The 27408-nt window shown below is 45.0% G+C and overlaps 1 protein-coding gene across 4 annotated transcripts in view; it reads left to right on the forward strand.

The window, feature by feature from the left end:
• The window catches only part of PTPN21 (protein tyrosine phosphatase non-receptor type 21), a 79975-nt gene that overhangs the window by 35074 nt on the left and 17493 nt on the right, over positions 1–27408 (forward strand). For 2 of the 4 annotated variants that reach the window (XM_053283506.1, XM_053283507.1), the window contains exons 3-12: positions 3774–3943; positions 6323–6420; positions 13215–13282; positions 14813–14883; positions 15688–15775; positions 17118–17206; positions 17703–17790; positions 21321–21400; positions 25122–25223; positions 27252–27312. In XM_053283506.1, the coding sequence (XP_053139481.1) occupies positions 3774–3943; positions 6323–6420; positions 13215–13282; positions 14813–14883; positions 15688–15775; positions 17118–17206; positions 17703–17790; positions 21321–21400; positions 25122–25223; positions 27252–27312 (915 nt within the window). The remainder of the gene's footprint in view (positions 1–3773; positions 3944–6322; positions 6421–13214; positions 13283–14812; positions 14884–15687; positions 15776–17117; positions 17207–17702; positions 17791–21320; positions 21401–25121; positions 25224–27251; positions 27313–27408) is intronic. The other 2 variants (XM_053283508.1, XM_053283509.1) reach the window with 1 other exon arrangement.

The following is a 27408-nucleotide window of genomic DNA, read 5'->3' on the forward strand; positions in this document are numbered from 1 at the left end:
ATCACAGTTTTTAGAAAGCATGTTAAATCTTGGCTTTTTACCCAGGCTTTTATATGATTGTCCCTACTGATTGTCTCTACTGCTGCTTCTTTATATTTTGTACAGTTTTAATGCTTGTATTTTAAAACTTGCTAGTCAGATTTGTTTTTATATTTTAGCTTAATATTTTAATTGTGTCATTTTTATAGTCATGTTTTTTAATTTTTGTGTGAACCCCCTTGGGATTGTTTTAATGAAAGATGGTATACAAATTTAATAATAAATAAATTTAAACTTCTGGTGCTTTCCTTTAAAAGCTGTAGTTTGGGATCTAGTGCTTGAACGACTATCTTGTCTTCTTTCTTATTCTGGGCGAGGGTGCAGGGGGATGGAGTAGGGATGCTACATTTTTCACTTGGAAAATAATATATCCAAACCCTGAAATCAACAAGAAATATACATACAATAACTAGCTGACCTGCACAGAGCATCTGTGCACTCTTTGGGGTGGGCTTTCCCCCCGCTCCACTCTCTCCTGCCCTCCCTCCCCCCACCTCACTCTCTCTTGCCCTCCCCCTCCCCACACTGAGTTCTTTACCTCTGCTGCCACAGGCCTTACTGGGCGGCGGGCAGCCAAAAACGGCCCCGCCACCACTGCTCCTCCTCCTGGGTGGTGAACAAGGAAGTTTCACTGCCCGGTCCCCTCCCACCCCAGCCTCCCGCGGGTGGGATGGGCCCCCCGCTGCCACCTGGCTTCCGTGGGTGGGGCGGGCCCGCCACTGGGCCAAGTACCAGCTCCACGGCCCGCTGCTTGCCTCCGCAGTACACTCCCCCCATCTTCTGCCCCAGTCCACTCCCCCCCAAGCCTTCTGCCCCAGTCCGCTCCCCCCCCAGCCTTCTGCCCCAGTCCACTCTCCCCCAAGCCTTCTGCCCCAGCTTGCTCCCTCCTCCGTTTCCCCCTCTTTCTTTCTCTCTTTTTCGCTCTCTCATTCATGCTCACCCCCCCCCATGCTTTTTAGCCTGCTTGTGTTTCCCCCGCTGGCCATTGCTGCCTCCTCCTTCCTCCAGTCCCCAGTGTCGGACTCGGGCTACCAAGCGTTCAGCCGGCTCCTTCCTGCATGGCCCTCCCTCTAGCGAGCATCTTCCGAAGCGGCCAGCCGTTTGTCTCTTCCCAGCCAACCTCCACCGCTTTCTCTCCCCGCAGCTTCCCCCTCCCTTCTGCCCCAGTCCGTTCAGTTCTCCTCTCCGCTTGCCCGCTTTCCTTCCTTTCTTTTCCTCCCTAAGCGGCCACTTCCCTACACGGCCAAGTGCTGCCCAGCCAATCCGGCGCCTCCGCTGTCCAGCCAATCCGCTGTGTTGCCGGGACGCATCCCCACAGAGGCACGTCTACGAGAATTAATATAATAGATGTTTTCAGATGCAGTTGTCCATAAGAATTTCTGAATGCTAGGGAGTATAGTGAGATCCATTGATCAGCCTTGTCTTCTCATTGACACAGAGTTGCTCTACTTTATTTATTCATGTTTTATATATCCTACCTATCAGAGGTCTTCAAGGGTGCTGCTGGAGAGGAAACGCACACTAAGATCATGGTTCCTGAGCAGCTCTCTTAGCTGCTCTCTGATTCTTGACGATTGTCTTGCTGAGAGAAGAGAAGGTAGCAGGCAGGTGTTCTCTCACACTGGAGAGCTCGTGTGGTGCAGTGGCTGGACTCTTGGGCTAAAATCCCCTGCTCAGCCAACAAACTCACTAGGTCACGGTGGCTCTCTCTCAGCCTAACCTCTGGACTTCTGTTTGCTGCCCTCTTCTGCTTGGAGGAGGCACAGGAAACAGCGGTGACCAATCAATACAATCGCGCCGTTTATTGTTATGCTTGGAATTCATCCTAGCAAGGAACTACTGGCATTGCCACTCCATACCCTTCTGGGGGCCTGACTCATATACATTATGTGCAAGGGTGCTGCCATTTCATTCTCCCTTTTCAGAGCCGTGACAGAGCTGGAGGGCAGCCAATCGGTTTTGCTCCATTCTTTGTGGGTCTGGCCTCTGCACTGGCAAAGGCGGATAAGAATTCCATGGCTCTTATTCATGTGTCAAGTTTGGATAAAAGGGAGAGGATGACTTTTTCAAGGAAGGTAGAAGAAATCGGCTTTATAGGCTCCAGCGACTACGATTTGGTCATCACGGCCACCTGGTATCTGGAATTTTCATAGCACTGTAGGAAAGCCCCTACCTGGACTGTAAAAACAAAGTCATTTAAAAAAAAAAAGCAAATAGTAAAATGCCATGAAAACAGAACAGTAACTGCAGCAGTGTACATCAAAAGCTTAAAATATGTCAGACCCAGTAAGAAAATACTCAAAGGATTCTAGATTCCATTAAAAGTGTGAATAAATTGCAGCATTTTAAACTGGCCCCTAAAGGCTATCAAGGAGGGCACTGGGTGAGTGGACAGGGGATGGGTGTTCCATAATCGAGGAGCTACAGCCACGAAGGTCCTGTTTTTTGTTTCCATCCATCTCACTGCCAAAGCTGGGAGAACTTTAATCAGGGCTTCCAGTGCAGTGTTCTCTCTAATTTTTTTCACCTGTGTGCGGAATGAATTTTGTTCTGGGCAGCAGTATCAAGGCTGTGTGTACGCATGTGCATTCAGAATGGGGCCTTCCTGATTCAGCCTGAGCGGGATCTAAAATTAACTGAGCGGACATTTTTTTTAAAAAGTGTGAGCGCACATACATGTACACGCCTTAGAGGGTACACTGTTCCAGTGGAAATCTCAGTAGTCATTTGGGAGTAGGGAGTCCTTCAGGTATCCAGGTATAAAATAATTTAGGGCTTTATAGACCAATGCCTATCATGTTTGGATGAGGGACACTCAAGCAAAGGATGTGTCCATTTACTGATGTGCTGCTGAGAAACTCTGTGCTCTGAGAACTCTGTGTTCTAGGAAGTCCTTGAACATTCTCTAGTCCTCAGACCTAAAGAGGAACATCAGAACAGCCCTGCTGGATCAAACCCAAGGCCTATCTAGTCCAGCATCTTGTTTTACACAGTGACCCACCAGATGCCTCTGGGAAGCCCACAGGCAAGAGCTGAGGGCATGCCCCCTTTCTTGCTTTTGCTCCCTTGCAACTGGTATTTAGAGGCATCTTGCCTCTGAGGCTGGAGGTGGCCCAAAGCACCAGACTAGTAGCCATTGATAGACCTGTCCTCCATGAATTTGTCTAAGCCCCTTTTAAAGTCATACCATGGCAAGGAATTCCATAGATTCATGGAGTTTGAGATGTGTAAGAAAGAGGGCTCTTCTCGGACCGTCAGAATGAAAAGAATGTGCTTGTGTTCCAATTAAGCCCCACCCCCACATTCCATTAATGTGTGGTATTTGCTTTGTTTATTTTTAATTGACTCATTTTCCTGATAGGTACCTGCCTTTTAAAAAAATAATAATTATTATTATTATGCTACTCTCATATACACAAGATGGTGCTCTATAAATAAATGATAACTTTTTTTTGCATTTTAAATTTTTTATTGGTTTTTACAATATCTTAACAGTCCAATTACATTTAATTAAGTAAATATTGACTTCCCGCTTACCAGTCTGCACAGTTAATAAATGATAACTTGATCTGCAGAGGCCATTCAGTTCTGACTTGTTTGTGTCTTTAAATATCCGTATTATCTGTGAAGAACTAGAATCACTTTAATATTGTACATACTACTTTTTTACTGTGACATATGCCTTGTTTAAGTACTAACCCATCTCCTTTGTCTTCTGTCTTTTCTTTTTCCAGATCACCTATTTTAGCCTGTGGTATTACAATAAGCAGAATCAACGCCGGTGGATAGACTTGGACAAGCCTCTGAAAAAGCAATTGGATAAATATGCATTGGAGCCAACTGTATACTTTGGTGTGGTGTTTTACGTGCCTTCCGTCTCTCAGCTTCAGCAGGAGATTACCAAGTGAGTGGTCCAAGTGTGCTTACAGTACTCTGAAGAGTAAGGAAAGGACATCTTAACTATTTTTACATGATACTTTTGGTCAATTGGGGAAAATGTTCCATTTACCCGGTGAGATCCCTCCATGACAGGTTATATACAAGCATAGGAAAAGCCTTGCGGGGCATTATACACTTAAAACCCTTTTTAAAAATGAACAAATTAGATGAGGCAAAATACTGGTGATATGGAGAAGATCCACCAGGAATTAAATATGTCTAGTGGACATGTAGGAAAATAAGGATATTTTGCCTTTGCTAAAGAGTATGAAATACATAATATATAATAGATATTATATTTTACCATGGAATTTTGTTCGTAAAATTTGATGTAATAGGTTCAAAAGATTGTGAAATAGTTGGAAACATGTTGATGGTCCTAATTACTAAAATCTGGAAACAAAAAGATTGTAAAATAATTTGAAACATGTTGATGGTTCTGATTGCTAAAATATGGAAACAAACGTGCTTTTCAATGATAGAAGAGTGGAAAAGAGATCTCTGGCACAGAATATTTAAGGTATAAAATTACTTGCTATAAAAAGGTTTGGGAAAGAACCAATACTTCTAAAATTCATTAGGTGTTGGTGAACATTCATTGAACATTGGAAAAGAATGTAATACGAGTCTTATTCATTTTAAGTTCTTTCCAGCTCTCCCTCTTTTCTTTCTTCTCGTGCTGCACACTTATATATGTGACTGTAGAACAGTCACCTACGACTAAGCACCATTGGCATCAGTGATATAGTCTGGATGCTATCCATAGTTCCAGTTTTTACAAAATATGATTTTGCTTCTTGTGTGTTAATGTTTGTCTCAACAACCCCTGCTAACTTAGCAAAGAGGCACCTTTTAATGTGGTGATTCTCTTTATTTAGCAGGGGAAGAGTAACTGGCCCTATCCACCCCCAGCACAGTACCTCCAGTGACTGTTGCTGGGGTCTATCTTACGTTTCTTTTTTGATCGTGAGCCCTTTGGGGACAGGGGTCCATCTTATTTATTTATTATTTCTCTGTGTAAATCTCCCTGAGCCGTTTTTGGAAGGGTGGTATAGAATCAATCAATCAGTCAATCAAATAAATGCAATTAAAATGGTATTTATAAAAAGAAAGAAAAGCAGAACTCTGCTGGATCATACCAAAGGTCTATCTAGTCCAGCATTCTCTTTCTGACAGTGGCCAATCAGATGCCCACATGCAGAGCATGGAAGCAATAGCTCCACCCCACTGTTACCCCACAGCAACTAGAATTACTTATGACATACTTAGTGTCATGTTGACTCTGAACATAGAGGTTCCATATAACCAACAGACTGGTAGCTGTTGATAGGTCTACCATCCATGAATTGTTGAATATCCTTTCAGAGATGTTAGGCACTGTCCATCACTGCATCTTGTGCTAGTGGGTTCCATATTAGACTATGTGGACTGCGATTTCTGGCAGTGCAGGACCTCATTTAATGAGAGACTCTGAGCCCAGCAAGTTGGCCAAACAACCAAGAATGAGCTCCCTCACTTGGGGTAGCTTAGTTCTCCACATTGTCTTGCCAAGTGTTGAGAATTTTACCACACATCAGGTGCAGATATGTGTGTCGAAAATGTAGTTAAACAGCCATTAATATGGACTCATTATCTTTTCTTGTGTGGTGATTTCACCTCCAGTAGTGATATTGCTATGCATGTTGCTATATTTCTCTGCTACTACTGTTTTGCACTATTGCTACTACTTTCGGAAAGTACTTGAGACTAATACTTATTCTTCAAATTGCTACAAACTGTATTTCATTAAGGGAAGACACATTATTGTTTAAGTTAGTCTGTGATTATATTGACTTTTCACTTGAAAGCATGTTTCAAGTATGAGCCCCTGGTGGCGCAGTGGTAAAACTGCCGCCCTGTAACCAGAAGGTTACAAGTTCGATCCTGACCAGGGGCTCAAGGTTGACTCAGCCTTCCATCCTTCCGAGGTCGGTAAAATGAGTACCCAGAATGTTGGGGGGCAATATGCTAAATCATTGTAAACCGCTTAGAGAGCTTCCAGCTATAGAGCGGTATATAAATGTAAGTGCTATTGCTATTGCTATTGCTATTGGTGCACACTGTGTTATATACAGCAGCTTTGGCTGCAGTGGAAAAGCAGGAAATTAATATACTTGGAGCTTCTCCGGTGGAGGTGATTTTCACAAGATACTGGAGAAAACTCCCTGTTCTGAGAAGCTTTTAGTCTAAATTAATAGACTAAATTAATGTTGGTATACATTCGTGGATAACAGAGCATTTCTAGTATCTACATCACCCTGAATCAACAGTAATGGAAAAACTAACAGACATTCTTTTCCTATAGATATCAGTATTATCTGCAGTTGAAGAAAGACATCTTGGAAGGAAACATTCCTTGCACATTTGAGCAAGCAATTCATTTGGCAGGCTTAGCTGTTCAAGGTAACCTACTTCGTTGTAATCACGTTTCACTAATTTTAGAAGGGGAAACTTGTTTCACGGCTTGAACGTCCACTTTTGGTTGTCATAAACCTGGGTATGTTGTACTTGGATAGTGGGGGAACAAGAGCATGCCAGCTATTCCTGCCCTTGGTACTGACACATCCCATAGCTACACCTCTCCCAGCACCCTTAGTTTCAGCATTTGTCTGAGGAGGGCAATAGTGAACCCAGGGACATTTCCTCTACATAATTTAGAACACTGGAATAATTTAGAACCCTGGAAACACAAGGTTCTAAATTGTGCAGAGGAAGTATCCACAGGTTCAGCATTGCCCTCCTCAGCCAAACACCGAAAGAGGCATGCCCATGGAGTACACCATTGCTTGGGGGGGTGGGGTGAGGCTAGCTGGTATGTTCCCATTCCTCTTGTACCAGCTACAGCACATGTGTTTTTATCATGTATGAAGAGTGCTCTGTTGTGTTTCAGGGAGAAGCAGTGCGTGGCACACTTGCGTCTGGTCCACTAAGGCATTTTCCCCTGGAACAGTGTTTCAATGATTTCCATAGAATAACCAAGATTAGGGATTCATATGACTACAAACATTTCTCTCCAGCTCACAGCTGCCTTTGTGTGGCCATTAATCCATGAGCTAGAGATGAGACCTTGGCAGGCTGGATACAGCTATAAGCTTCTGGTTCTCTGCCCCTGCTGTTACTGAATATTTCCCATGCTTAAACATTGTGAATACATACCATAGTAGCTTTTGCTTTGCTCGTCTTGGACTTGTATGTCACTGATCATTTAGATCCAGAGAATGTTGTTGAACACTGTGCTTATTAACATTGTGGCAATTACTGATCTAAAATAGAGAGGGTCTTGTTATCACCAATGCCTTTCTGAGGGAGGGCAGAATACCTCCTTGTCTCATGGAGGCAATTGTTAGACCACTTTTGAAGAAACCTGCATTGGATTCCTCATGGCTAGGCAGTTATAGGCCTTTCCCCAATATTCCGTGGTTAGACAAAGTGATTGAGAGGGTGGTGGTTTCTCAACTCCAGATGGTCTTGGAAGAAGCAGATTATCTGAACCAATTTCAAACCGGTCTCTAGGCAGGCTATGGGGTGGAGACGGCCTTGGTCAGCCTGATTGATGATCTCCAGTTAGAAATCAACAAGGGGAGTGTGGCTCTGTTGGTTCTCTTCGATCACTCGGCAGCTTTTGATGCCGTCAACCATGGTATCCTTCTGGACTGCCTGATCGGGCTGGAGGTGGGAGTTACTGAATTGCAGTGGTTCCACTCCTACCTCTCGGATAGATTCCAGATGGTGTTGCTTGGAGATTGTTGCTCTTCGAAGCGAGAGCTATTATATAGAGTCCCACAGGGCTCCATTTTATCTCCAATGCTTTTTAACATGTACATGAAACAGCTGGGAGAGATCATCAGGAGATTTGGTGCAGGGTGTTATCAATATGCTGATGACACCCAAATCTATTTCTCCATATCAGCTTTGTCAGGAGGTGGTTTAACCTCTCTAAATGTTTGCCTGGACTTGTTAATGGGCTGGATGAGGGAGAACAAACTGAAGTTGAATCCAAACAAGATGGAGGTACTTGTTGTGGGAGGCCGGAACTTGGAATGTGGTTTAGATCTGCCTGTTCTGGATGGTGTTACACTCCCACAAAAGATCAGGTATGTAGCTTGGGAGTACTTCTGGATCCAAACCTTTCCCTGATACCAGAAGTATCAGATACCAGAAGGCCAGAAGTGCTTTTTATCAGTTTCTGGTGATATGCTAGCAATGTCCATTTCTCGAGCCAAACAACCTTAAAACAGTGGTGCATATGCTGGTAACATCCAGGCTTGATTACTGCAACATGCTCTACATTGGGCTTCCTTTGTACGTAGTTTGAAAACTACAACTGGTGCAGAATGCGGCAGCCAGGTTGGCTCATAGGTTGGACTATAGAGACCACCTATAGAGACCATATTACTCCTATTTTAATATAACTACACCGTCTGCCAGTTAGTTTCTGGGCAAAATACAAAGTGCTGATTATTACCTATAAAGCCCTGAACCACTTGGGCCCAGGTTATTTAAGAGATTGCCTTCTTCATGAATCCTGCGGCCTATTAAGATCATCAGGGTAGGTCCAGTTGCAGTTGCCACCAGCTCGCTTGGTGGTGACCCAAACTGGGCCTTTTCTAGGGTTACTCCCAGGTTCTGGAACATACTCACAAATGAAATCTGAATCTCCCATCTCTGGTTGCTTTTAAACGACTTTTGAAAACACACCTATTTTATCAGGCTTTTAGTTTATGATGTTTTAAAGTTGTAATGTTTGTTTTTTGGTGATTTTAATCTCTTTTGTATGATATTTAGGTTTTAGTTGCTGTTTGTTTATATTGTAAACTGCCCTGAGATTTTATATAGGGTAGTATATAAATATGATGGGGAAAAAAAATACTTCCCCTTTACAGTTATATGCCTGTCCTACAACAATAATCCCCTCCTTTAAAAAAAAGAAGATCTTAAGTTAGATCCCAGCTAGTTCTTTTGTGAACAGAAGTTCTGTTTGTGCATGGGGTAGGGGCAATTTTTGCCAATTCCTTCTTCCCTTTGAAGCCCCCTGAAAACCTGCTGTTGAAGGTCCTGCTGTCCTTAGGGACATTGTGGTGGGGCACAGGGGACTGTAGAAGGAAGGGGAATCAGTGGTCGACATATTCCACAGCATAACATGGGTGGTTCTGAGTTGCCTGTGCAGCTGCAGGCTCCTAAGGAACCACTGGCAGTCTTGCATTTTTGTGCAAGAGCACAATACTTAAAGTAACATACACTTCCAGATCGGTTATGTTATTTCCAGTCTAAGTAGTGTTCCTGAAGTGTGGGCATACTACTTTAAGTATTTGTGTTCTTGTGCAAAAGCACAACAGCGCATGCAGCTCAGAACTGCTCGTGTTTACACTGTGCAACATGTTGGCCAGCAAAAATCAGTGTCTCCCCCACCCCACCCCGGGGAAGAATTCTTGTGTTTGCAGAATTGCCAGTTGGGATCTGACCCCATATTTGTTACATTAAATTGGAGCTAATACTAAGTACGTGGTGTGTTTTTTTTAAACTGTGGCTGAACTGGAGTCTGTATTATCCCATTACTTTATTTGTAAACTGCCTTTTCCAGTATGGAAGGCCTAAATGTATGAACTGGTGCTGATCATCTAATTTGAACAACCTACTACAAGACATGCAGGCTGTCTTTGGACCAATTTAAGGCATTAGAACACAACTGCCTCTTGCTGGTTACAGTAAATGTGTTCTTTGTGAAGTGTAGCTGAAATCATCCTATTCAAAAGCTTGAGGATGCTTCAGAAGGAAATGGCAAAATGACTGCCAGACTTTATGTTGAAAATTGCTGTTATTTTCTGCAAAATGTACTGCCCTCCCTTGGCGTCTGGCATGTTGAAGGAAAGGGAAGTACATGTTAATACCTAAGAGCTATGGTTTTGTTGCTTTCCAACAATCTTCACATTTTCTTCGATGTCATTTTGGGGGTCTGTGGTCTCTGCTGCAACCTCAGAACTGAGACACCAACCCATTTCTACAGTGTTACTTGGAAAACAGCTGTATAATTACACTAAACTCTGAGCAGAAATGCTAATCCGTGCAGCGTAAACTCTTCTCTCTCTCTTTTAAAAACTTCTATTTTCCCTGTTGGGTGTTTTCTGATTCCTCCAAGAGGTTACTGCTTTCATGATCTCACACTCCACTTCTATTGGCTGCAGAATGTCTGTCCCTTCTTGCTGTTAGAAGGAGTAGAACTCCTTCTCTGTTCTGGTTTGCTCCAGCCATACCTATTTCTCAGGGACAGTCCCTGTTTCAGGACTGTTCCTAGATGGGCCTCCTCAGCCACTGATCCTCTTTTGTCCCGACTTTTGCCTGATTAAAATGCCACATTAAATGCTTTTAAAAATGTTTGGTGTCATTCTTCAGGCTCAGCCCCCTCCTGTTCATATCCTCTGATGCATCTCATCTCTAGTATGATCCTGTTAACCAGGCAAAGAGGCACTTTAAAAAGTGGTGGCTTTCTCATATTTAGCCAGGCAAGAGCAACTGTCCCTATTCAGCCCCAGCACAGTGTCCCCCCGTAGTGGCTGTTGCTGGTGTCTCCCTTGTGTCTCTTTTTAGATTGTTAGTCCATGTGGGACAAGGAAATATCTCCTCTTTCCTTTTTCTATGTAAACCACTTTGAGATCTTTTTTGGGGGGTGGGGTTGAAAATCAACATATAAATATTTTAAGTTATAAAGCAATAACTGCACATGCATGTGAATGCATGGGCCTGAGCATTAGGACACCACACAGTGATGGAACTACGGTTAGACATCTGTGTTCAGTGAACATGGGCCACCCAGTGAGGCCAAGGTGGGATGGGGGCTCCCAATGTGGCTGGGGCTGCGTGCTGCCTGTCTCTGTAGCCGCCCTTCCTCTTCCCTCATCGGCGCCAGCACATGGGACCAGGGCTGGGGAAGCCGCTTGTCCATTCTTACTCTGCCATCATCAGTTTTGCCAGTGTCAATGGGGGCTAATGACATTGCTGCACAGCCCGTGTTGCTGGGCAGTGAAGTCATGAGCACTAGGGGTGTGTCCGAACCGGTCCGGCGGCCATTCTAAAGAATGGCTGAACTGCCGGACCGGTTCAGCCCTGGCTGGTCCGGGTCCAGGTGGGGGGTATTGCTTTAAGGGCGGGGAGGGCTTACTTACCCCTCACGCCTGTTTGCCCCCTCGAGGGCCCGTATTCAACAGAATAACGGGGCGCTGGAAACCAGCTGCCCCCCCCCGCCGCCGCGGGCAGATTTGGCCAAAAACTAAAGGTACAAATGCTGCCGCCATCGCCCGCCAGCCCTCCCTCCCTCCCAGCTGCCCGCCCGCCCGAGTCCTCACCCGATCTCTTTGAAAAAAACGAGAGGAGCTAGCGAACAAAGCTCCTCTCGTTAGGGAGTCCTGTAGCATACTGAAGAAGTTTTGCAAAGCCGCCGGGAAAAGTTGGTTTCCAGCGCCCCGTTATTCTGTTGAATACGGGCGCTGGAGGGGGCAAACAGGCGGGAGGGGTAAGTAAGCCCTCCCTGCCCTTAAAGTAAGGCCCCCCTTCGGTGCTGGTCCGGACTGCTCCGGACTGTGCACATCCCTAATGAGCACCCATAAGGGCAGAGGGAGTGAGGTGGCTGGGGAGGCATAGGAACATAGGAAACTGCCATATACTGAGTCAGACCATTGGTCTATCTAGCTCAGTATAGTCTTCACAGGCTGGCAGCGGCTTCTCCAAGGTTGCAGGCAGGAATATCTCTCAGCCCTATATTGGAGAAGCCAGGGAGGGAACTTGAAACCTTCTGCTCTTCCCAGAGCGGCTTCATCCCCTGAGGGAATATCTTGCAGTGCTCACACATCAAGTCTCCCATTCAGATGCAACCAGGGCAGACCCTGCTTAGCTATGGGGACAAGTCATGCTTGCTACCACAAGACCAGCTCTCCTCTCCGTGGTGTGGCTTTCCCGGGCTTGGCTCCATGTGCACCAGCACCGACAAGGGATGGAGGAAAGGGAGGCAGGCAGTTGTCTAGGCCTGTGGCAGTGAGTGTGGTGGAAGCTGCTAAAAAAACCAAGCCACAGGCTGCTGCCCATGTCACAATGCTGCTGCCAACACACCGAGTGGAGCCTGCCATTTCACTCTCTGCAGTCACGGAAGTACATTCCATAGTGTGGTAATATTTTATCAAGCCATTATCTTTTTGCTTGCATGTCTTTAACCAAAAGAACACCTGCTTGGCTTTTAAACCAGTGATTGCAGAATAAATGGATACAGCACATATCAGAGTAGAGGCTTCCATAAAGTGCTTATCTTAATGCTAGAGCAGGGCTTGGCAGGTCACAGGTGCCAGCTTGCTATGGCGCCTGGAAATGTAAGCATGGCGTCTGAGCCAGGCAATGCACAGATGCTACCAAGATGAGGAGTGAGCAAGCAAGGCAGGGGAAAGCAAGGCCTTCCCTCCTCCAAGGAGAGGAGGACGTTGCTGTGGACAAGTGGTGGGAATGAGCAGAGGGCAGTCCGGTTCCTAAATTTTTGGGCTGGCAGCTAGAGCCAGAGAAGAATTGTCAAGGCCTGTGCTAGGGTGTGGAAAGTGTGTCCCCATTTTAACGGTAAGAAATGTTTGAGGGTGGATGTTCCTTTGGTGCAGCTTCTGTATATGTCTGAGGACAGTTCAGCCACAAAGACGGGCTGGAGAAATGAAGACATGAATATTGCTTTGGGCCTTTGGCCCATTAATGTTGCTGCCTCGCTTGACTTGCCAAGAATGATAATCTCATGTACTGGGAAAGAATTGCCAATAATGTTTGCCAATGAGATCTAAGAAATGAACAGAAATAGCTTTTTTATGTAACAACATTTTTTCACATTTTTGTTTAGTCATGGCTGGCTCTTTAATGGGGCTTACTCAATAAATACATACTTGTTTCGTTGCTTTTGTACTTTGTAGGCAGTGTAAAATATCTCTGTTTATTGGAATCTTTCTGTGATCTTGTTTCTAGAGGGGAAACCAAAGGGCACCAGCCAAAAATTAAATATTTGGTATGTTTTCTAGGATACTTGTGGCATGGAGCACTTCCTTCTGCACTTGTACAATTAGCTGTTGCTCATCATTCAAATCGTAGATTACATTGTCAATATGTCTGTTACTGATAGAACTCCTTCCTGATTATCATATATGTACTAAACTCCTGCCTGCTTTCTTTTAATTCCTCAGCTGATTTTGGAGATTATGACCAGTATGAATCACAAGAGTTTTTACAGAGATTTGCCTTGTTCCCTGTGGTAAGAATAGTCCAGTTTATTCTCTTCAACCCTTCCCTACCCTATTCTTGGAGATTACTAAAAAAGAAAAGACAAAGAAAAAAGAACTGATTTGGAGACTATTAAAAGTGAACAAACTCTGCATAGCATTTGCTATTTTTGCATTGTCATTTTTAAACCAAAAACCCCCACAATGGGTTACTTTATTGTAAGCTGAGAAGGAACTAGGGATGTACACAAATAGGTTCAGTGCTCCCTCCCTGGAGCGCCGAACCTGTTCAAATGCCAGCGTTCGAACCGGCTTGACAGGCGGCAGGAGTGTGTGCCTTTTTGTGTGGTCAGCATACCATGCAAATGGCTGGCTTGTGTGCGTCCTGGCCATGTGCATGCCAATGCCAGTTGGGGCTGCAGGAAGGAATGCTACAGCCCTGCATGTCTCTTGCAAACTCGAGCGCTGGCGGGGGAAAGATGGTGAGGAGGGGGTGAACCGGTAAGAAGCACCTTACTTGTTCTTTAAAGTCACCCCGCCTCCCAAGGGAATGCATGAACTGTTTGTGCACATCCCTAGAAGGAACTACAACAGAGCGGGGCAAACTTGGCCCTCTAGCTGTTGTTGAACCAAAACTCCCATCATCCCCAGCCACAGTAACTGCTGGCTGAGGATGATGGGAGTTGTAGTTCAACAGCTGGAAGGCCGAGTTTTCCAACCACTGAACTATAGCCTTATGCTCCCCTCCATACATTCATTCAGTGCATGAGAGGGGAGTGGATTTTCCAAGCCCAATGGCCACCTCCCTTAGTGAGCATGCATTTGGCATTAGTGGGAAAAGGAGGCTTATAGTAGTAGTAGTAGTAGTAGTAGTAGTAATAATAATAATAATAATAATAATAATTAAAAAATCGATTTCTATACCGCCCTTCCAAAAATGGCTCAGGGCGGTTTACAAAGAGAAATAACAAACAAATAATACATAATAAAACAAATAATATACAGCTGTGCACAGGTGTTGGGCTCCTTTGCACAGTAATGCCAAACACAGAGATGTGGCCACTGGACACACTAGGGGAGAGGTCAGGGAGTGAAATTCCACTCCCCTTCACATGTTCACTGAGCACATGGCGGATGCACATGGGAAGTGGGCTTTCATCAGCTTTCTGCTTTTAGAATGGGTTTGATTGATTGCTGCTTTAATAAATAAATAAATAAATAAAGCAGCAATCAACACTTTTAAAAAAGACAATAAAACCTTATTGTATTTCTTATATTTTTATTGGTTGACCTCCAGACAAACGAAGTACTTGCACAGACTTCCTGCAGAAGTGCAAGGAGGTAGTGGAAGCTAGTTGTGCTCAGTTGGGAGCTTGCATTCTGGATTAGTGTTTCACTTGCACAACAAGGTGTGCTCAGAAACGTCTTCCTCATAGGTTTTGGGGGCAACTTCAGTGCATTTTTCCTATCATTTATGTATTGATTGCATTAAATAATTAATGGTTTAGGGGCTTGTGCCTTATTTTGGAGTAAAGGCTCATGCCTTCTGTTCTCTTCTTAAGGGTTGGTTGCAAGATGAGAAGATTCTGGAAGAAGCAACCCAGAAAGTGGCCTTACTCCATCAGAAGTACAGGTGATGGTTCTAAAATATTGTTGTTTCAGGTCAGAATGTTTCTGGATGAACTAGATAGTGTTGGTGAGGAATTGCTCGTCCAGGAGCTGCTGCAGATATAATCCATGATTCAGTACTAACCGTGGTTAGTCAGTCGGGAGACAGTATTGGGAGCACATCCTCCCTCCCCCTTAATGGCTTAAATGGTTGGTTAATGATAACTCACATGTTCTGCAAGGCAACACAGGCGGTTCCGAATAGCTTGCACTGCTTTGGGCATTTCAAGCTGTGAAGAACAGGGCTCATCTGCTTTTACTTAAAATCTCACCATCTCACTTCCACATCCTGAAACAGCAGGGGGTGTAATGGGGACGCCGGCAGTGAGAGGAGGAAGGAGGAGGTGGCGCTGTGGCAGTGAGCCACCACTCCTTCCGCCACGTCCGGTGCTGTGGCCATTATTTCCAATGGCCATAACGCTGTGGAAGTGAGATGGTGTGGTTTTTAAAGGAAAGCAGGTGAGCCCTCTTTTACAGCTCGAAATGGCCACATTTCAAGGCAAGGCAGGGGGTGGCACAAAGAGGCTAGTGCTGGCCCCCATGAACCAGCAGCAGCTCCTGGGGTGTGGCCGTTTGTCTTCACCGTTCACAACAGTCTGGGTAAACACACTCAGACTGCTGCCATGATTGCAGTCTGAGTGTATTTATGTGCATGGCAGACAACCCACACACACAAAAAGAGGGAGGACTCTGATATAGCTAAATACAAAGCCTAGCCTGTTCTAAGAAGCTAACTAGAAAATTAAAGTCCTTTTTTTTGTTTTTGAAGAGGCCTCACGCCTCCTGATGCGGAGATGTTATATATGCAAGAGGTTGAGAGAATGGAAGGTTATGGGGAAGAGAGCTATCCCGCAAAGGTAAAGTTAAATTTTCCATTCATTAATTTTCCTGCAGTTCTTTTCCATGACTTCATGCTTCCACAGCTATGATCTCAAATTTCTGTTTACATTTTAATTTTCTTTTAAAAGAGGCACAAAGTTGACTCAGGTCTAAAAAATCTTGGCTGGTTAAACTGTGAGATAACTCAGTGTTTTGGTTGAATTCAGTGGGCATTCTTAAATGTCCAGCCAGATACTGGGCTGAGGCCCAGTGTTGTGCACTTAAAATATTCCAGTTCATGTGTTTTGGAATAAATCAGGCAAAGGTTTCCTGTTATGAGAACAAGCCTCAGAGAACCACAGACTTACAATTTCCCTTCTCTTCTTTCAGGCACAAGAGGAGGAGAATTAAAGTTTCCACTTTTGGTTTTTATTAAACCATAGTTTCCCATTACGTATGAACTCGGGGAACCACAGTGAGGTAGAACAAACTGAGATTAAACCATGGTTAATAGATGAGAAACTATATATATAATGGGAAACTGTGGTTTAGTCAAAACAAAAAGTTGAAGCCTTAAATCTCTTGCTCTTGTTTGTGTATGAAACATACAGTTTATCATAAAATACCATATAACAGAACTTTTAAAAAATACCATACTGTTCTGTTTGCTTTCTGAAAATGGAAAGCCTTCATGTTTTATTGGAAAGAAATTTACAAACAAGCCTTCTGAGAAAGGGATTTCCACAGCACTGGCACCACAAGAAAACCACTGCCCCTTGTGGCAGTGAGCCTAGTGACCAAAGATGGTGGCATAGGGAGCAGAAGATCAAGATGGTTCATGTTATGGCTGATCTGAAAAAAGGGGCCATTTTCATAAACGTTTTGGTCAATGCGGTCCCCATTCTGCTCTTTTTCAAGGATTGCTGCCAAAGGGAATGAGATTGTCTACTCTTCCGGAAGCATTACTCTGAAATGTCTTTCTTTGCCCTCAGTGATGTTCTCACATTAACTAAGTGATGCTTGTTTGGCTAGAATCCTCAATATGACCAGTCCAGGTAGCACTGCCTTTACTCTAGATTGTCTTCATTTGCCTATCGTGGTGTTAGCAAGTAGCCAGATCTGATTGGCTACATAGCATAGTGACATCATCATGTTCACTGTGATCTCTGATTGTCTGGAATCACTCTATAAAGGAGAAAGAATAGCTAATTAGGAAGGAATAGAGCAGAAGAAGAAAACCATGTTGGTACAATGTTTGAAATATAACTGTATTATATTATGTAAGAAAGCTATTGTGACCTTGCTGCATCTAAATGGTTAATACCTTTGGTGGGGGGCAAAAAATCTCAGGTGTTTTCATTATTTCTGGCTATTATCCAGGATAGCCAAGGAAGTGACATATTCATTGGAGCTTGTCTTGATGGCATCTTTGTGAAGCACAAAAATGGCCGGCCGCCTGTCGTATTTAGGTGAGTTTATTTCCCAAATATGGGAAATGTACCCCACAGGGTTGCTGTGAAGAAGAAAAAGTGTATGTGTGTGTGGGGGGGGGGGGGGCGGGGTGTGTGAGAACCTTGTACATCACCCTGACCTATTTTGGAGGACGGATGGGATTAAAATGTAATGTAACTAGCATTGATTTGAGAGCTGTGCTGCCAGTATGTTATCTTCATGTGGTGATTATTCCTGAAAGGCCTTGGTCCCTTAACCACAGGTGTCTAATCATGTGGTTGGTTGAACTTTTGTGATTCCCTCTGTGCAGATGGAAGTGTGTGTAAAAGCAACTGATCGAATCATTACATGCCTGAAGTGAAAGCCTGCAAATCGACTCAGAATGTTAATACATTGATAGGAAATTGTTCAGTGAATTCACATCCCCTCACATGTAAAGGCCATTTTAAGGGCCATTGTTTGTAAGCCTCGAACATTTATAGTTCCCACACTCTTCTGTTGTTCTCCCTAAAGGTGGCATGACATTGCCAACATGTCCCACAACAAGTCCTTTTTTGCGTTAGAGCTGGCAAATAAAGAAGAAACTATCCAGTTCCAAACTGTAAGTGAGTGAGTTTTAACTTCTATGCATGTTAAAGCAATGATGATACAAGGAATAAACCAGACATTTACAGTGTGTATGAGGCTGTTCTCACGAGCAGCCAAGACCGGGCTAAGGAAGCTGAGCGGCTCCCGGCAGCGCCTTGGCAGCAAACCCAACTAGGGAGCCCGCCTTGTAAACAAGGTTAAGGGAGTGAGCACTCCCTTAACAAAGTTTCCCTGATTGTCTGCCAGTGCCAGCTGCTTGCATCTGGTGTTGAAGCAATGATGGGCACCCACCTGTTGCTGAAAGGATCCCCGCAATGCACCGCACAAGTCTGGGATTTCCGGGGCCTGGGATGACGTATTCCAGCCCCTGCTCATCTGCGCTCCCTGAGGCAGTGGCAGACCGTCTGGGCATGCGATGCGCATGCCCAGACGATCCTCAGTGATGATCTGCAGGGAGGGAGGCTTCAGGCTTCCCTGCCACCCACCCGCTGCCCCGCCCACCCGCCCGTGAGAACGACTTCTATATGTGTGTGGACTTTATATTGACAAGGTGACCAGTTTTTCCCTTCAGATTGGATTAACACTGTTTATATGGCCTATTTGTGGCCCTGTGAGGTTAGGAAGGTTGTCTTCCATGTAATCTTGGGGCTTATTCTCCACTTCCTCTACTGCATTGGGAAATGCAGTAACCATGACATTGGGGAGAACGGAGATGCACTCATTTTTATTGATTTTGGAATTACTCATGGCTGCTAGAACAGACTTGTAGAATTATTTTACTACCTTTCCCACTACCCACTTCATCTGTTACTTTCATTCTCATGTTCAGTGAATGTGAGGGATGGGGAAATGAGAGCACACCAGTCACCACCTCCTCCATTCTGACACAGCTGCTGGCCATGCCTCCCCTCCGCCCAGGCTTCTACACATTTGGGGCCTCTCAGCAGAGTGGAGCACTGCATGCAGGGAAAGTTCTTCTGCAGTGTGGATCCCTAAGGGCTCAGGGTTTCATGATGCATGGAAGAACCCTCCCCAAATTTGGCATTTCCTTCTGCAGAGCCGTGCAGAGACACACCTCTTTGCCTCCCTTCCATATTCAGGCATAACACCCAAGTAGGGCCTGATTGGGTTGGCGTTGCCACATGCATGGTGTTTATGTTTGGCATGGTAGCCTCATGGTATAAAACATGGATGGCCAATCTGAGACATAGGTGTCGCAAGTGGTGCAGTCAGCAGGAGTTTGTGGCACACCAATGCAGGGAGAGCACCTGTAGATCTGCCTATGGCATATAGTCACATCTGCTACTCAGGTGTTGTACTGCTGCCTGCTCTCTGGATCTGTTGACTAGAGGGAAAACCTTTCCAGAGCACAGAATGACTTGACTTGTGGCAGACTTCGCCATCATTAGCATACTGTACTGGGAGCCAAAGGAGTGTAGTGGTTACTGCTGGACTAGAGAGACCCGAGTTCATATCTCCCTTTAGCCATGCACCTGACTGGGTGACCTCGGGCCTAATCTACCTCACAGAGGTGTTGCAAGGATAAAGTGTGAGGGCAGGGGAGATCTGTACCGTTATGCCATACAAAGCTTCTTGGATGAAGGATGAGATTTAAAAATGCAGTTCATAAATTGAGATGATTGCACATAATGAATGGAGATGATTGCACATAAACCTGAATGTGGAATCATCTCCATTCATGAGCCAGTTTGGACAATCTGTTCACTGGAAGAGAGGCTGCAGGAGGTGGGAAGAGCAGGATCTTGCTGAATGTCTGCAGGTCTGTGTCTAAAATCCAATACACAGACAGGCCAAAACTGCCAAGTCAGCATCCTACACATGATCTGTAAGTTGTCTGCACAGTTTGGGCCTGTGCTGGATCAAGCCAAGGGTGCATGTTGTTTCACACAGTGGCCCACCAGGTGCCTCTTGCACTTTGGCTTTTATGCATGCAGGTGTTATGCTATTAAAGGTAAAGTGTGCTGTCGAATCGGTGTCGACTCCTGATGACCACAGAGCCCTGTGCTTGTCTTTGGTAGAATATAGGAGGGGTTTACCATTGCCATCTCCCACACAGTATGAGATGATGCCTTTCGGCATCTTCCTATATCACTGCTGCCTGATATAGGTGTTTCCCAAAGTCTGGGAAACATACCAGCAGGGATTCAATCCGGCTACCTCTGGCTTGCTAGTCAAGTCATTTCCCTGCTGCACCATTAGGTGGCTGTTATGCTATTACACTTCCTTTATTTAGGCCTTAGCTCAGCATAAGAGCAGTAGAATACATGAGGTACAGGCAGGGTTACAGTATAAAATAAAAAACTACAGTTATGAAGCTATAAAAGTGTAGGGTAGTAATAAGGTGGAAGACAATTTTAAAAAATTAAAGTATAAAATTTAACCTAGCACTGAGACTGTCTACGAGAGAGAAGTCTGCATGCTTGTAAACAGTGGGCCAGAAGGGCTCTACGTCTAAGAGTACCTAAAAATTATTAAAATAATTAGGAGTGTTTAAAGGTATGTAAGAAAATGTAAAAGGATGCAATTAAAAGGAGGTTACATTAGCTTGTGTGAGAGCTGAGGCTCAGAGTGAATTTTGTAGGCTCAGCCCACAGTCCTTCTGGGCGAGAGCTGTCACAGCCCTGCAGATTCTACAAGCTGCAGCACAGAACTTTGAAGTATTCTACACGCTGCAGCACAGAACTTTGAAGAGCCCCTGGTGGCGCAGTGGTAAAACTGCCACCCTGTAACCAGAAGGTTACAAGTTCAATCCTGACCAGGGGCTCAAAGTTGACTCAGCCTTCCATCCTTCCGAGGTCGGTAAAATGAGTACCCAGAATGTTGGGGGCAATATGCTAAATCATTGTAAACCGCTTAGAGAGCTTCGGCTATAGAGCGGTATATAAATGTAAGTGCTATTGCTATTGTGCGTGATGGTGGGGTCTTCATCCGAGAGGAGCAGCAAAGTATAGAATTTACTTGCGTGACCGGGGTTCTTGAGGAGTACTGGCAGGTTGAGGTTGGCGTGACTATCTCTATAAAAGGCCTGGGATTTCCAGCAGTGACAGATACAAAGCGGAAGAGGGGAGGTATCTCAGACTTTCCGATGTGGGGAAGTTTGGGACCCTGCCTAAGTGTTTGGCATTCTAGGTCTGTTATCCTTTGCTTAAGCACAGATTTGGCCTGCTCGTATCCCATAGCAAGTAAAAGGTGAAGGGAGAATCCCAAGCTTGACAGTTTGGTCTGGATAGCTCTTTTCCAAGAGGATAGGAAGGAGTCCTGTAGAGTCAGGGGGGCAGGTGTTATGCAGACATCATATCTATGTGTGGATGACTGATGAGTCTGCAGGCAGGGTAGGCCTTTCAATGGCCAGGATTCCACTCATGCCCACCATATGCAGCTTCTAACCAGTGAGAAGATGGCCGGAACTGGACCGTTAACTTGGTGTTGTGTATTCACTCAGCTGAAAAGTGACTTAAGGCTATGCAGACACGGACCCACCCATGCATTTTGTCTTACCTCTCTCTCTCTTTCATTTGGCAGGAAGACATGGAAACGGCAAAATATGTGTGGCGGATGTGTGTAGCCAGACACAAATTTTACAGACTAAATAAATGTAGTCTGTAAGTACAACCGTCCTAAAGTCTCTACATGTTATTGTCTTCTCGAATATACTGTCCGAGTGTGTTAGTCAAATAAGTCATTTTCTCTTTTTCATGTTCAGATTTTTCTACTAACCAATGTGTTTGCTATTCTGAACCACACATTTCATCTCTTTCTTATAATGGAAGTTGCTTAACTATTCTGAAGACGACTTTGAGGCTGTTCTCACATGCACTCTAACCCAGGTTAGGGAGGTCCAGCCTGGGTTAGGTTGTGCATGAGATCCACCAGGATTAGGCCCGATCCCAGTGGGGCAGCACCACTTAGCCCCCTTTGAAACCTGGCTCTTAGCTGGGATTAAGGGCTCGAGCAAGCCCTTAACCTGAGCTCTGGGATTGTGTATTCGCTGGGACGACATTCAGCCCCAGTGGACACAGAGATGGGTGCCTAGAGTGCCTGTATCCTGCAGGAATCCCTCAATGCATCACACGTTGTGTGGTGCATTGTGGGATATCTGGAGGCCGGGATGCATCATCCTGGCCACTGGGGCTCTGCACTGCGCCATGTAGCGCAGATCGTTTGCGAGTGTACTTTGCATTCCCAGCAAGTTAAAGCACTAATCTGGGGGTAAGGTGAGTTCACTCAGCCTTCCTGCCCACTGCCTCACCCAGTTGTGTGAATGACCTCTTTGCGTTTTGTAGGAGAGATGTACAAATGCAGAAGAGATGTACATTTTCAGATTTTTCCAGTAAGCAAGCTGCCTTTGGCTACTGGTCTACCAAATTTTAGCTCTTTAGGTAATGCGGAAGTGCCATAATTTTTACACTCTTGTGAATAAATGTATGAGTCATCCTCACAGTGACGATTAAGTCAGTTTATTTATATGATGACTTACATCCCTTTAAAAGTATTGTGTCCATTTACCTGAGAAATTGATTGAGCAGGGCAGATTTCATTTTTTCTGACACCATATCTCATATCCCAGTTTCTCACTGGAGGGCAGTAACATTGCACTGAATCTCTTCACCCGTACAAACATGCATAATGTGAGACATTTGCTTTGAAAAAATGAAGATCATGCACATATAGAAAATCTATGTTACATATAAAGAAAAAGGCAGGGGAAAGTTAGGGAACCATATTTGAATTTTTCTCTAAAATTCAAAGCAGCGAATGGGAACAGAAGCACAAAAAGGATAGTTAGTAATATAAGTGGAAATTTGAGAAAAGCTACATTATTTGTGGGAAAATCCCTGAATTTATAGTTTGCACACAAGTTGCAGATATACAATCTTAATGATTTGGTTTACATGGCTGTAAACTCTTCACTGCATTTTCCATTTCTCTACTGTACAATGAAGTCTTTAAACATTAACTTCAGTTGAAGATATTTTAGGAATCATATTTGCCAATATTTGCATCAGGTCGAATTGCAAGTGTTCAAGTAGATGTATCGGCTTTTGATTTTTCTGCTTGATCTTTTCTGCTTCTGCTTAGGAGGAGAGCTGGTCTTGTGGCAGCAAGCATGACTTGTCCCCTTAGCTAAGCAGGGTCCGCCCTGGTTGCATTTGAATGGGAGACTTGATGTATGAGCGCTGTAAAATATTCCGCTCAGGGGATGGAGCCGCTCTGGGAAGAGCAGAAGGTTTCAAGTTCCTTCTCTGGCTTCTCCAAGATAGGGCTGAGAGAGATTCCTGCCTGCAACCTTGGAGAAGCCGCTGCCAGTCTGTGAAGACAATACTGAGCTAGATAGACCAATGGTCTGACTCAGTATATGACAGCTTCCTATGGTCCTATGACTATCCTGTGCTGGGTTTAGTTTTATGTTGTCTCCCAGAGATTAATATACACTTACTAAAACACTGGTTTGGTTCTCTTACCAAGTAGTAGTAATCAGTTGCAGAGGTTCTGTTTACACACCACCACTGGACCGGGTCTCACGATCAGTGAGACCCGGTTTTAAGCTGTGAGCGGGAAGGGAGCCCTGGGCGGCCAGATCGGCTGCCCACACGATGGCTGGCTCCAAGATGGAGCCGGCGGGGGCTGGGGAGCTCGGGGGCCACGTGGCCCCCGGAAGCCCCAGTATGCCCTGCGCGAGCGCACAGGGCATATTGGGGAGACCCCTAGCCGGGAGGCGGCTTTTCGCCTCCCGGCCGGGGGGCTACTCACAAGCAAATAGCCCGGGTTTGCGGAGCGCTCGCTCCACAAACCTGGGCTAAGGGGCGGGCTACAGGAGCGGGTTAGCCGCTCCGGAACCACCGGGCTCGGCTACGAGCCCGGTGGTTCTTACGCTCACAAAAATTGGGCTAGGATTTTTGTAGCCCGATTTTTGTGATCGTAAGAATAGCCCCATTGTCATGTGTCCTTTTGTAATCCTGTTCTCAGTAAGACATTCATGGCAGAATTTCTGTGCCTATGTATTGTGGGAATGACTCAATCAAGGGAGCACCACGAATATGCAGATAACTTAAAATATATAGAAGATGTATAGGAGAGGGAAGTTGGGACGGGGATAGTGGTGCAAGGAGCATAACTGCTGTCATTTGGTGGGAGACCCAGCGCTGTTTTCTTGTTTTTGACCCAACTGCTTTCACAGTGCTGAATTTCTTCTGTTTCTTTGGTTGTCAATATAAGTACTCACATTGGTCAGTCTGCGTCCCATGTACACTCCATAACTTAAGCCAACCATCTGCTTTGTAAAAGTATCCTGAAACAAAGGCCAAGGGACTCTAAACAAAAATGACAGTACTCTAATTTTCATATTGTTTTGCAGGAACATTGTAGTCCCAAGTTTCATCTGTTTAACTTTTTGCCTGTTTCCATTGTGATATTCCAGTATCACAAAGAGGCTGTTCTCATGAGCAGCCAAGACAGGGCCACCAGGAGCCATGCAGCTCCCACGCAGACCCAGCTATGAAGCCCAGCTGTTAAATGAGGTTAAAAGAGCAAGTCTTCTCTTAATGTTTAACTGACCATGTGTCAGCAAGGGCTACTTTCAGCCAGCGCTGGGACACCAAAGAGCGCCTGCCCGTCGCTGGGGGCGGGGGGATCCCCACAATGCACTGTGCACTTGCACGTTGCATTGTGGGATTTCTGGGGGCTGGGACAATGCATCCCAGCCCCCGCAACTCCACACTGCCTGAGGCAACATTGGCTCATCTGGGCACACGATCTGCATGCCCAGCAACTGGGACCCAGTCATCTGCAGGGGAGGTAAGCTTCTGTCGCCTCCCTTGCACCCGGGTCCCCGGTTGTGAGAAAGGGCCCGAAATGTTGAAAATATTGGGTCAGTCCCTCAAAACAACACACACATCTACCTGGATTGGATTTAGAACTTCCAAGACTTGGAGAGAATATGGTTAATTTTGTATAGTTCGGTGTCTTCTGGTTTCTTCAACAAGTATGATTTATTTTCCCCAGTAGCTATCAGGACTAGGAATATATTTTTGTACAATAATAGGGGAGCATCTTTGAATTCTAACTCAAGTCTACTTAGTCAAAAATGAATTACCTTGAAGACAACATGTTTTCCATTGCTGTCATAGACTAACTAATCCTTCTCCTATAGAGGTGGGCTTGTCCCATTTTGTAGTATAGGAAGGGCTGTGTGGTCATGATGGTAACACCCTTCTAATAGCCACCTGAAGATCTGTTGAAACTTCTCCCTTAGTAACAAGCATCCTCTCTCTTGAATGTGCTGTTTCATTGTCTACATTTTGTCTGCATGTACCTTGTCTTTAGAGACTCCCCAGACTCTCCACCTGAGGAAGGCTCTCAGAAATTTTTCCTCATTCTTTCCTTTCCACGCTTTCCAATCCTTTCTCGTCCTTCTCTTCCCAAAGGGTGAGCCAGAAAACATTCTCTTTCCTTCCAAATTCTTTGCATGCCATGTATTTGTCTTTCTTTCATGTTTGTTTGTGGTAAGACCACCCTTACTATGAGTGGTAGCATGCATGAATTGTCCCCTTTGCTAAGCAGAGTCTGCCCTGGTTTGCATTTGAATGGGAGAATACATGTGTGAGCACTGTAAGATATTACCTTTAGGGGATGGGGCTGCTCTGGGAAGAACACATGCATGCCGAAGGCTCCATGTTCCCTCTGAGAGAGATTCTTGCCTACAACCTTGGAGAAGCTGCTGCCAGTCTGGGAAGACAGTACTGCGCTAGGTGGATCAATGGACTGACTCAGTATATGGCAGCTTCCTATGTTCCTAAGTGATGTGACCTAATACAGCAGTGAGGGCACCATGTCCCTGCCTCTATCTCCATAGGACATTCAAATCAGCCGGCAGAGTGAGTGTGTGTGTGTCATTATGCTTCAGGATAAAAATATCTTATGGGTGGCACTGCTGTGTGACATTACAGTCCAGACTAGCCAGAATGATTAATGATCCTGCCTGATCCCAAATGACAATTGAGACAGAGATTAGGCAGATGTTGTAGAGTTAGTTTAGCAATGAGGCACATCATAGCACTAATATATACAAGACACGAGGTGTGCAAAAGGCACTTGCCTGTGCAAGATTCTGTGCCAGCTGGCATCTGATTTAAAGAATTCCAAAAGCATGTGCTGCCTCATTTATATGCAGCATTTGAGAATGAGGCTATGGTGCAGTGGCAAAGTGCACACTTTGTGTACAGAAGGCCCCAGATTCCACCTCCAAGTAGGTCTGAAGAAAAGCCCTGGAGTACTGCTAGTCACTGTGGCTAGATGGACCTATACTCTGACTCAATAGAAGGCAGCTTAATATGTTCAGCAATACAGTTTCTCTCTGAATGAGAGATTCCTGGAGTAGGGGTGTACACGAACTGCGGTTGAAGCACCCGTTCAGCACCAAGGAGAGCAGGAACTTAAAGAGGAGAGCAAGACCTGCTCTCAGCCGCCCCATGCAGCTTCCTGCTGGGGTGGTGATCAGCCCAATTACCCCTGTGCAGTTCCAGCACACACCTTGTCCATACTGGTTTAGCGACAAGCCACGGTTCGTGCACACCTCTCTCCTGTATGCAAAGGAGGGATTAATAATCTTTTGAATCAGATGCCAGGCTGTACATGCACCAAAATACTCCTTGGATATTGCCAGTGGAGGCAGGTAGGCTTTGGAATTGGTCCACTTGGCTGATGGCTGTCCCGGTTGTAGTCTCCCTCAAACTACTGTGCAACTTCAGCATGTCATATGACAGACAGGACTGATTTCTGGAAGTGGCTGGGCAGAAATGCAGGCCTGCTGCTCACTTTCAGCAGCATGTTCTGCCCACTGTGAGATGCAGTGGATAACAGCTAAAAGTCTCCCAGCAGTTGGGCTCTACAACAAACAAGGCAACATTTCGGCAACATTTGCTTTAGAATTGCTTGGAGATTCACTAATTACAGTCAAATAAATACTTGTGGTAAGTGGTTAGAGGTCTAATCAGGGAATTATAAATATGACAGTAAAAGTAAAATAACTCTTTGAGAAGGTTTCTGCCAGTGGGTAAACAAAATGTTGCTGTCTAACATTTTCAGTAGTCCAGGACACCTGCATACCTGCCAGGTTGAATGGGAGAATAGCGACATGTTGGCAGGTATGCGCTTATAGAAACCCAAGTTGTCTCTTTGAGCTCCCAGTGTGAATACAGTACACTGAAGATGAGCATTCATGCCATGTTGGGCTGGTAGAGGAAGAATACTACTGTCATAGCCTCTCTCCTGATTTCCTTTAAAAAAAACACCACCACTCTCCATCAGCTGTAGAGGATTGTAGCTGTGGGCAAAGGAAGTGGCATGTGGGCTCTTGGAATAACAGTTACTGTAAGAGCTTTGAACACACGTTAAGTCTGGCCCTAAATGACATTATTGCAGTATCTGTGTTGATCATCTATTTTTGCTTTGTAGACAAACTCAGACGGTAACAGTGAATCCAATTAGGAGGCGATCATCCTCCAGAATGTCTCTGGTAAGGTCTTCAGCAATTAGACCTCTTAATGTTAAAAAATTATTAATGAGAATAAGATTGCCCCTTGATGAGGAAAGTGCTGGTGCTAGGACAAGG

The sequence above is a fragment of the Hemicordylus capensis genome, chromosome 1 (genome assembly GCF_027244095.1).
Source record: "Hemicordylus capensis ecotype Gifberg chromosome 1, rHemCap1.1.pri, whole genome shotgun sequence".
NCBI classification, from domain to species: domain Eukaryota; kingdom Metazoa; phylum Chordata; class Lepidosauria; order Squamata; family Cordylidae; genus Hemicordylus; species Hemicordylus capensis.